This window comes from Carya illinoinensis, chromosome 2 (assembly GCF_018687715.1).
Source record: "Carya illinoinensis cultivar Pawnee chromosome 2, C.illinoinensisPawnee_v1, whole genome shotgun sequence".
Lineage (NCBI taxonomy): Eukaryota > Viridiplantae > Streptophyta > Magnoliopsida > Fagales > Juglandaceae > Carya > Carya illinoinensis.
In genome coordinates this window covers 2053028-2064505 of record NC_056753.1, presented here as the reverse complement: position 1 = coordinate 2064505, position 11478 = coordinate 2053028, and the positions used below count along the sequence as shown (strand labels likewise).

The window sequence follows — 11478 nt, the reverse complement described above, 5'->3', positions numbered from 1 at the left end:
CCCGACTTTTCTTCGTTGGTTGGTTCAGTGCAATGAATTAGTCAAGTAGCAGCCGAAGTTTCTAAAACCGTGTAAACGCGGTAGAATTGAGTGAAAATTGGACCGTGTCACTTTTCTTAACTTGATAGGACCCCGTAAACATAATTCTACGTAAAAACTAAGAAGCTGCTTATAAAGAAACCAACCAAATCGTTTCTCTATAAAATGGAGGTTCATCAGGATTGCAAAATTGCAGTAGATTAAGGCAAGCAATCATGGAGGCTCTCATCCTAGAGCTAACTCTGGGGGTGGTAGCGACTAATCTTTTGAATACTGTTAGAGAGGCCAAAAATAAAGCCATTAACTTCAAAGCCGTACTCGCAGACCTCGAAACCACTATAATAAAATTAGTTCCCAAGGTCAGTAGGATCGAGCAGTTAAGCGAAGAGTTGGGAGATTTGCCCAAGGCTGAAATCCAACAGTTGAAACTGGAGTTGGGGAGAGCGACGCAGCTTGTTTCCAAGTGCAAGGAGATAGCTTGGTGGAATTACTGCAACAAGTATAGGTACTCAAACAAGCTCCATCAACTTCGTGCTACGCTTCGTAGGCTGATTGAAATGGAACTTCCAGTAGGACACGCGGAGGATCATATGCAGATCTTGACCGAGTTGAGAAATATTCGGGTAACGAATGCTACGTGTTTTCTGTTAATCCTGTGGAGACTGAATATTCCGGGTTTGAAACATAAGGATTTTGTAGAAAGAAATGGCGATGGCTCTTCTTGGATTTCCGAAAATGGGACAAAGGTTGTACGTGTGGCTTCTTTTGGCGGGTTCAAGAGGGTTGTCCTGTCAGCATCAAGTTGGATTATTTCGTTTTTTAATCTGCGTTGGAGGTTTTGCGGATACAGAAATCTGAAAAGTCACATTGGATAGATTACTTGGTCGTATATATAGTATTTGTAGTTAACATGTATAAAATGTTACATGTCCTAGATATTGATTATATTTGTGAAATAATTGGATGAAGAAATTATGATTGTAATTAGCAGAAGTAAATGACCATTTCCATTTTTCAATAAAAGTGAAGTTTTTCCCAGTACATTGAGGTCCATTTGAATGTTAGAATCAACAAAAATCAGGTTGCAAAAACAGTAAACTGAGGCCCGAAACCATTATTTTCAAATTCTAGATTGAGGAGATAAAGGAAAAAAAAGGTCGTTACAAATGGTTTCCTCCATCTAAACAATTAAAACATACAACAAATTGATCCCTCAATCTATTGACATAAACATTGAAGATATCCCAGAATCCAGCATTGGAAATGAGTCTCATGAATCAGTAACAGGTCTTATAAAATGGGAGAAATAAAGGAACGGGAACAATCAATTGTATCACAACCACCAAAAAATGAATCCAGAATAATATGTGGAAAATGCACAGCTTACAGAAACATTATTCCACTTAATTTATAAATTACCAATAGTCTCCACATGAACAGCTCCCATTCTCAAACGAATGGAACCTATTTGAATCCCTTACTATTATTCTTCTTTGAACAATCTTTGAAATAAATTTAATGGCAGTATGGCAATCCACACAAGTTCTTAAATTCTTAAAAACCTTGATTGGCGTTCCCGGTGGAGTTGAAATGATTCCAAATGCAACTGCAAGCTTCTCACTGTGGTAGGAAAGATTTTGCTCCTTCTGCTCCTCCTCAACATCATGTAGAACAAAATTCGTGTCAGGGACATATCCTTCTTCCCTAATCCTCTTCGACAGCTTTCCCAAGAAGTTATGTATTTCATATGATTTTGGGTGGGATTTATCTCCCACTAAGAATATATGAACCTTTCTCTGGATCTCAATCCAACTCAAACCTGGTTTCTTTACCACTCTTTTGTCATCCATAGCCTTTCTAACCTTTGCCACCTCACTCCACATACCAGCAGTAGCATAAATGTTGGCTAGAGTAACATAGGTAGCAGGATTCTCAGGCTCTATCTCAAATAATGCTTCTGCAGCTCGCTTTGCCAACTCAAGGTTTCCATGGATTCTACAACCACCAAGTAAAGAAGCCCACAAGAACTTATCGGGTTTCATGGGCATTTTATTAATAATATCCTCAGCTTCTACAAATCGGCCAGCTCTGGCCAGTAAATCAATGATACAAGCATAATGATCTGCTGTATGTGTCAACCCATGTTTTTCCTTGATTGAGTGGAAATATTCAATTCCTTTATCGATTAATCCAGCATGGGTACAAGCAGAAAGAACCCCAACAAAAGTAATGCGGTCAGGCTGAGTACCTGATTTGAGAAGCAACTCAAAGAACTTGAGTGCCTCGTTTGGTTGACCATTCTGAGCATATCCAACAATCAGGGAAGTCCACGAAACTAAATCTGGTTGAGGCATCCCATTAAAAACCCTTTTTGCATTCTCAATATTCCCACATTTTGAATACATATGAACAAGAGCACTGGCAGCAAATGAGATGGGGTCAAACCCTATGCGTGTCATGTACCCATGTACCTGCTTGCCTAGGTCCTCGGCAGCATGATCAGCACAAGCATTTAAAACCCCAGCAAACGTGAACTCATTAGGTCTAATCCCTGACCTCATCAACTCAGAGAAAAATGCAAATCCCTCTTCCCTCCTTCCATCCTCAAAGTATCTATGAATCATTGCCGTCCATGAAACAACGTCTCTATCCACCATCTTGTCAAAAATGCACCTCGCCTCCTCTATACTCCCACATTTCGCATACATATCTGATAAAGCACTCCAAACCACCTCATCTGAATCCAAGCCAATTCGCATTATATGTCCGTGGATCTCCTTGCCCGTACTTAAAGTTGGAATTGCTGCCGAAGCAGCGAGAGCACTAGATATCGTGAACTTATTTGATTTTGAATTCTCGTGTCTTAACATCCTTCTGTACAACTCCAAGGCCTCTTTGGGCTGGTCATGCCGAACATACCCTGATATCATCGCCGTCCAAGAAAAATTATCTCTTTCGGGCATTTCATTGAACAAATTTCTAGCCTGTTCGAGCTTCCCCACTTTCGCATACCCAGAAATCATTGTATTCCAAGAACACAAATCCTTTTCACCCATTTCATCGAACATTTTCTGGGCATGCCAAAGGCTCCCACATTTCACATACATATCTAAAAAACGATTACAAATGAAGACCCCGGGCACGAACCCGGAGGCTTTGGTATGAGCATGGACCTTCTTGCCCTCTTCAAGAGCACGATGCTGGAGACAAAGCTGAATGAGGTTTGAGTATACCGAAACAGAGGGTCGTTCAATCTGGTCAAGCAACTGCACCGCTTCCCTTAAGCGCTTTTGTTCGCAGAGAATGTCAATGGCTTCTTTGAAATTCTTGTTTTCGCATAAGCGGGATATGAGAGAGTCTTTGTTATTGGACTTAAAGAAAGTCTTCTGAGAAATAGTTTGTTGATTCAGCTGGGTTTTCAGAGAAGAAGAAGAACTAGTTCTTCCGAAGGATAACCGAGACAAAGAATACGAAACTTTGAGATTCAGAAAAAATCTCATAATTGAGATCAGAAGGCAGCCGAAACCCCTAGCCTGCAACACCCAAAGTAGGTCACATATGGTCAGGAAGCAGGAAAGCTTTTGCGGGCGAAAATTCAATCTGCGTTTCTTGCTTCGAATAAATAGGTTAATAACTACCAGTCTACCACGCCATGAGTTATGTCTATTTAAGCCAAAGATTGCAGTAGTAGGAGTCTTAAAAAATATTTAAATAACTTTAAAAGTTTTAAAAATTTTTTAATAAAAAAATTAGATAGTTCAGGTATTACATATTAAATTATTTTTAATCTCAAATAAATTAAAAAATAAGTTTGAAGAAAAATATTATTTTGGTACTTTTTCTCAAATATATTTTTTCTGATAATACAGAACGTAATTCGAATTTTAAAAAAATTATTAATGAATGAAAATACTTATTTAATTTTAAGATAATTTTAACTTTAAACATTCAAGGATATGGACATAATCTTTAAAAATTTAAATAATCTTTATTTCTACTTTAGAAGGCATTTTTTTGTATTTATTTCAAACGAATGTAACATATTTGAAAATATTTTAAATATATAGTTATCAAACAGTAAATAATTTTTTAATAATAAAACTTATTATTTATATTATAAGTTAGAAGATCTAAAATTATAAGTTATATTTTCTACCGTAATCCCAAAGATACAAAGTGTCGTTTGGAGTCTAAACAGAATGAGAATATTATTTAGAGTTAAATAAAATATTATTAGAATATTATTTTTTAATATTATTATTATTTTGAGAATTAAAAAAATTTAAATTTTTATTATATTTTATATAAAAATTTTAAAAAGTTCTAGATATGAGATGAAATAAAACATTCATTATACAAATGGGCCGAAAAGTTCTCTGTTTCCGGACTTCTTCAACCTATAATTTGATGTTAAAAAAATAAAAACTTTTCTTTGTTAGATTTGATATATAAAAATAAATTATTTAAATTTATGTTACAATTTAAATATTCTTAGAATATCAACCATGCGAAGGCTTACAAATACGATTTTTCTTGTATTTTTGGGTTTTATAACTATTGAGAAGTTGTCCATACCAAGTACTTTGAAGTCCCAGCAGTGAACATAGATATGTTATTATGTTGAGATTGATATCCCAATAATCCAATATGATTGTCATTTTTAGGTGATATTTTATTTAAATAAAATATTATTTGTTTTGAAAATTACATAAATATTCAGCACCGTATTAATTTATTCCATCCTCACCTCTTAAATCCACAATGCACAGTATTAAAAACATAAATAAAAAAGATTTAGGGAGAGAAGGAGAATATGAAGACACCAAAAAGTGGATCATTGCAATCCCCATGGTGTGCCTTCTTCACCCTCGGGAGAAATGTGATACAATGAGAAAAGTACCCTGCTAAATTTAATGAAAATTGCACAAGAACTGTTGAAGTATACATCCATGTATTTAAGCCACAACACAAAGAACAGAATGCGAAAACAACAAACAAACAAGGGTTCAACCGGGAGTGAGAAGGGGTGGCTTACAACACCTCCAGTCCGATTTTAATCCACCACCACCACCCTTTATAAAGCTGTAAAAATCAAACTGCAGAGACACAGAGGTGAAAAGCTAGCTTCATGTTATGAACACCACTTCAAGGAGCACTGCTGACATTAACATCACACACTTCTCTAAGGTCTTGTCTACTCTAATCTACCAGAGACACTACTACCACACTCTCTTAGTTAGATCTTCAAGTTCACACAGCCCTAGGCCCAAAGAACTCACTATCATGCAGAAGAGGTGTCACAGTGCGTAGACTATCTCCCCACTACTGTCGATATCAAGCTCCGAGTCAGAATCCAAGTCGTCCATGTCATCATCCATATCCAGGTTGTCTACTGAATACTGGTTGAGGCTATTAGTCCCAACTGCTGGAATGGTGGCCTCAACAATTATCTGCATGATCACATCAAGGTTCTGCATTGGTTGGTCTGGCTCTTCAAACTGGTTGCTCATCATTCTTTCATCCATCAAGTCCGCTGGAAGATTCTTCAAAAACCACTCATGGTTCTTGATTTCAGGAATGGTGATCCTCTGTAGCATTTAAGTTGCAATAAGCATTAGCCTTAAAGAACGATTGATCTAGAAGAAGTGCAAGTGAAGCCCTTAATTTGTACTGAAACCGCCACCCAAACGAACAATTAGCATTCAACTTCCTTGGACATGGTCCCCAAATGTAAATATTTACAAATTTAAACAGGTAGAGTTGTTTACAGGATTTCCTCAAACTGATAACATATTATTCCCAACGTTTAATGTACTGAACATTAAAAACTTGATACTTTTAACACAACCCAAACTCCTCATCAATGGTTAGGGTCCAACACAAGGAGCTTCCAACAAACAAAAATGAGAAAAATAGAGATGAGCTAAGATTCACACACAAAACTGCCTGCTTTGATACCATGTAGGCATGTATAAAACTATACATGTACATTTTTGTGACTAATTAAAAAAAATAAACCATTCATCCAAAAAACTTCAAGGTAATAGGAGATTTAAAAAAACCTCAAAATCATAATGCTAACAGAACCCCACATTGCTAACTACGCTGGTTTTTCCTGCTATCTTGGTATGGGTACTAATAATTTTGCAGAATCATCAACTTTAACGACGAGACTTACTTTATACCACCAGCTTAGTATTCGGGGAACTTATTGTAGAAACAGATTCTCTTGTTGTGAATCGGTTTGATAATAATTCCCAACCCCCTTGGATTTACACTGATATTTGGGATGATATCCTTCATTTTAAAAATGTTTTCCCTTTTAGCATTAATCAGATCTATAGAGAAGGAAATGCTTTAGTGAATAGTCTTGCTACCTATGAAGCTCAGGGCTGCAAGGTAAGTTTTTCCTCATTTTTGAGCTCCCCAAACATATGGTTGGCCTTTTTGCTTTAAATCGTGCAAGTATTCCTAGCTTCCGACATTAATTTGTAATGTTTTTATTTTTAAGCAGTACCATATTGTATTTTCTGGCTGGTGTTTTCCAATAATATTTGTCATAAGAGCCTGGTTTTGGGTTTCTTTTGAGGATTTATCAATAAAATTGGGATACTGTCCTCTTTTTAAAAATATATATATATATATATATATAAAGACACCACCTGCTCAAAAACACCAAGCAAAAAAAAGAAAAAAAAAGAAAAGAAAGAAAAGATTCCTCAAAGAAATTGGATGTCCATTAACGATAATAAAGTCAAATTGACAGTTGCTGCACAACACTTTAAAGAATGCATACAATCAAGTATTTCTCGGTAACAGGAAGTCGGTAAATCAGAAGAAAGAGAAGACAAATGGTCATTATTCCTAATTATCAAACACCCCCACTCGTGCGGAGGCATTTACACATAAAAAAAAAAAAAAAAAAAGAAAAGGGGCCAGAAAAATATGAACAAGAACTTAGCCACAGTATATGTAGCTTGCAGCCAGGCTGCAGGGTCAAACAACGCACATAAATTTTGAAATTTCTGAAGAGCAACGCTAGATACAATCCTAGGTTGTGCAAATTTCATTCAGTCCCTTTGAAAAAAAGTGTGGTTTTTCCATATGGGTCCCAAGTGTGCCCCACTTTTTCCAAAGAGACTGCATAGAACTTACACACCCTAGAACTGTACAAATTATTTTACATTTCTGACATTTATAGGCACCTAAGTTGCAGCGTATGGAGAAATATATAACCACATTTCTCGATGTATTTTATTGAACAGGAAATTTTTTTGATAAGTTTTATTGAAAAGGAAATATCTGTATATTTGCAGATAAAGCAATATAAGGATTTTTGGGAAAGGAGAAATCACTAACCGTTGCAGGATCAAAAACAAAAATTCTTGAGATCAGGTCACGACACTCTGAAGATATTTGAATGCCGTCGGGAATGGAATACTGGACACTGAGAATTCTCTGCATGAAACCAATAAAATAAAAAGATGATGAATATAGCAATTCACCTCAAGTCAAAAAACATGAAGTAATACAAGGCTTCACGATATACTTGTATAGTCTTGCGGAAATCCTTTGGTTCATCAGGATCCTCGAAAGGATATGCTCCCACCAGCATCACGTATAAGGTCACCCCACATGACCACACATCTGCAATCTGATATTTTATGCAAAACAAATCAAAACAGCAACTCATTAATTTTAAAATCAAAGGTTAATATCACAACAAATTAAAAGAAAGTAGCTACATGCTTTGCTACTTAAGTAGAATCCAAAGAGCTTATACTGAGAGAAAAGCAACAACAGAAAGAGATATTCAAGGAGGATTACAAAATAGACATAACACATATATATCCAGTTCAAGCCCTGATACCAGACTTGGGGTCAAATAATAATATAATTAGCTATTCCATTCAAGGAAAACAACAATTCATTTAAATGGAAAAAATTTACCTTGCCATCATACTCTTGCCTTAGCAGTACTTCTGGAGCAATGTAGGCAGGAGTTCCCACGGTTGACTTTGGTTGTGAATGAAGAACCGAGGACTGATAAAAAGACCCATAATCAGATTCGTAGAGTTTATAACAGGAGCGAAAAGAATAAATCACCAAAAAATTTCTAAGGTCTCAAAAAAATTTTTTTTTTTTAATTTTATTTATAAGGCCTCAAAATTTTAGAGAGCATGTAAAAGTTTTGCATTAGAATCCATACTTGCATGCTTCAGAATTCCTTGTCAAACATTTTACTTGTAAATGAGTGGATAAACTTTTTGAAGTCAACATCATCTGAATCTGATATTGCTGTTTTATCATGAGAAATATAAGCCGATCCAAAAATAGGAAGAGCACTGAAACAGCTCCTATCAGATCCACTCCCCACCCCCCTCCCTCCTCTCAACTCCACTCCAATCATACGTCCTAATTCTAGTCAAGAAAAAATCAGAGAACACTAAAAAGCACAAAAAAGAGATACATAACCAATACCTTGGAATACCCAAAATCACAAATCTTCAACCGAGGAGCTGGGCTTCCATCCAACAACGTGTTTTCCAGCTTCAAGTCCCGGTGACATACTTGCTTCACCGAGAAAACAAAATACCAAGGAGCTGATTAAATTAACAAGTTCCCATGGAAAGGCTGGGAAAGAAAAACTTCAGACTAAAGATATAAAAAAATGAAATAGAATACCATTTCGTGGCAGTAGCTGACTCCAGATATAAGTTGTTGAAAGAAAAAGCGTGCCTGAAGCACAAAATAGAAAAACGAAATGATAAAAACATTGCATTTATCCAAAGGAATGGAATTCAAGAATATTGTATTAAGCACCTCATCCTCACTAAAGCGCCCAGCACTGCATATTCGCTCAAAAAGCTCTCCTCCAGATGCATATTCCATAACAATCGCCAGATGGGTTGGGGTTAAAATCACCTATCGATTTGCACGTACAAATGCGATTAAAACAACTCATACATAGCCAATCAAGCACAAAAGTGTGAGAATAAGCTAACCTCTTTTTTCTCAAAAAAAAAAAGCTAACCTCTTTAAACCTAACAATGTTGGGATGCCTCAGAGACCTGTGATTAATGATTTCTCTTTGTACATTTTCATCTATCTGCAACAAACAATACTGCAATGAGAAAGAGGAGTCCATAAAATTTTATTATCTTACTATTATTTAAGAGTTCTTGCATTTTTTTTTTAAAAAAAAAAAAAAGTCTTTCTCATAAATTAGAATAAACATATTAAAGAAAACATCCAAACTTCAACTTGAACCTTCTCTACTATATCATTTCCCCCCCCCCCCCCCCCCCCCCCCCAAGCTCCTCCCTCTCTTCTCTCCCCACAACCAGAAAAAAAAGGGAAAAAATTACCAAAGGGGGAGGAGAGGATAAGTGAAGGAGATAGAGGAGAACAAAACCGAGGAGAGGGATTCTTTGATCAGAGTTTTTGTAGCTAATGAGAGAGGCCTCCACTTATTTTGTCGTAAGATTGAAACGGCAGAAAAGAATAAACTATTATGTGATTGAGAATAGAGTTTATAAAGAATGAGCAGTTGATCAGACGTCGTTCAAGTGTAATCAATGGTCACAGATTCTCGAACTCCAACCAATTCTTCTCAACTCCCCCCAAAAATAAAGTATATCTATCCACACAAGAGGAGAAGTAAAACCCATAACCCTTGTTCTCCCCTCTTCCTACACTTAAAACATACTCTTAGGGTCAGTAGCAAGAAGAAAGCCAATTCAACTGGAAACCAACATCATCCACAGGTCTCTTCTCTTTCTCTCTCACCCTTCACTGCATACAACGGCTGGGCTACCCTCAGCCCTTTGATTATTGCAAAGTGGAGAAGGCTTCTTTGAGTGGTCCCAATTTTGATCATATTTCGTAATCAGAAAAAATTAAGCAAGTGCAAGATACTAAATCACATGAAAAAAACCTTAACACGTTCAAGTTGACTAAAGAGCTATCTTTTTGGTAGCGAAGAAAGCCGAAGAAAAAATTCATGATATTAACTTCAAGACGCATACTGATAATGATTCTATACATCATGGTATTATAAAAAAAAATAGAAAGAAAAACCAACCAATTAATTGGATAGTGATCATTCTTGCTCCGGCTCCCAGCAACCAAATGGACCAATGTAGCACCATTTCCACTAAATATTCAATCCTTATGCCTAACTAAGTAATTTAGTCCCTATACAACATCAATTTTTTTTTTATTGGGGGGGGGGGGGGGGGGGGGGGAGATGTGTAGGAAGGATCAATTCTGTAAAAATAAACAATAAAAAATTATTTAAAAAGGAAAAGAAAAATTCTATTTCGAAACCCGTGTGCAAACCCTCCACGTCATTGACATGAAAAAACTAATTTGTAAGAGATTCATGTCAATGAAATAGAGATTCCCGGTCAATGAAATGGAGGAGACCGCCTAACAAGTAGAAGAACTCAAAAATGAAAATAAAAAGGAAATCCAGAATAGCCAAAATACGAACATTAACTACTAAACCCACCATAAATAGCTTAAAAGTACATGGTAAGAACTGGAAGAGAAAATGAAGAAAACATACCAATTATGGTAATCAAAAGAGTTATATAATTACGACCAGCGGGCCAACGAACTAATTTCCATAAACAGAAGTCCAGATAGAAACTGAAGTAGATCAAATTCATGAATTTAAAAACCGACCTTATCTCCCCGCTCGATATACTTGACGGCCACAAGCTCCTTGGTGTGCTTGTCTCTCATCAGCCTGGCGACCCCGAAATTACCCGACCCGATATCTCGGACAAAGTCGTACCGATCGCTGTCGTGCATGATCGGCATATCCATACCCAGCCCAACGGCTATCGCGGCCCGATCCATTTTGAGTCTCCGGCTTTGACTTAACCAAACCCGATCACATTAGAGAGCTGACTATGGTTCGTTGAATCGTAATCGGTACAGACCACTTAGGTCGGCTCAAATAATCGGCCGTAAGAACCCAGCGGAATCACCCTTCAGAACTCGGGGTGATTCGGCGGTAGAGAAGACGAACAGCTCCTTCAAGTGATTTCCGGTCCGGTTCGGGAAAAGGCGCTGTAAATTTTCGATTTTCGTGACCGGCGACGGAGAAAATTATCTGAGGAAAATAGTGGGGGAGGGGTGGAGACTTTCGGATGGGAAATGATGTTGCCAAGGAAAGAACTGCTCGGTACAAGCCGAGTAGGACAAGAAATGGCGTCGTTTTCGTGTGGGTTTCGGTGTTGAGACGGTGCCGTTTAGAGCTACTTGCCTCGTCAGACACCGCTTTTGCCTTTTCTCCGTCGCTCGTCTCTCCAATTTTGTTAATTAAACTGACCCTGCGGAGTTCCTAAATGACCATCATATCCCAATATTAGAGTTTGGATAAAATAGATAGTAACATGCAATCATCTGAGTTAAAATTTTAAATCTAAT

At 36.9% G+C, this 11478-nt stretch overlaps 3 protein-coding genes across 3 annotated transcripts; 1 reads left to right on the top strand and 2 right to left on the bottom strand.

The window, feature by feature from the left end:
- Positions 1-211: 211 nt before the first annotated feature.
- On the top strand, positions 212-1062 carry LOC122296546. The gene is made up of 2 exons (XM_043106324.1): positions 212-775; positions 895-1062. Exons 1-2 carry the CDS (start codon positions 255-257, stop codon positions 1004-1006), a joined length of 633 nt encoding a protein of 210 aa, XP_042962258.1. The 5' UTR covers positions 212-254; the 3' UTR covers positions 1007-1062.
- A 284-nt stretch (positions 1063-1346) lies between these two features.
- LOC122296527 (pentatricopeptide repeat-containing protein At4g37170-like) lies at positions 1347-3679 on the bottom strand. Its single transcript, XM_043106305.1, has one exon. The coding sequence runs from the start codon at positions 3537-3539 to the stop codon at positions 1455-1457; it is 2085 nt and encodes a 694-aa protein (XP_042962239.1). The 5' UTR covers positions 3540-3679; the 3' UTR covers positions 1347-1454.
- Positions 3680-4922: 1243 nt separating this feature from the next.
- LOC122296538 (serine/threonine-protein kinase SRK2I) lies at positions 4923-11249 on the bottom strand. The gene is made up of 9 exons (XM_043106315.1): positions 10729-11249; positions 9074-9148; positions 8863-8964; positions 8725-8778; positions 8521-8613; positions 7990-8082; positions 7589-7693; positions 7399-7497; positions 4923-5627 (listed from the first exon to the last, which is right to left on the bottom strand). The coding sequence occupies exons 1-9, from the start codon at positions 10903-10905 to the stop codon at positions 5337-5339; spliced, it is 1089 nt and encodes a 362-aa protein (XP_042962249.1). The 5' UTR covers positions 10906-11249; the 3' UTR covers positions 4923-5336.
- Positions 11250-11478: the final 229 nt, after the last annotated feature.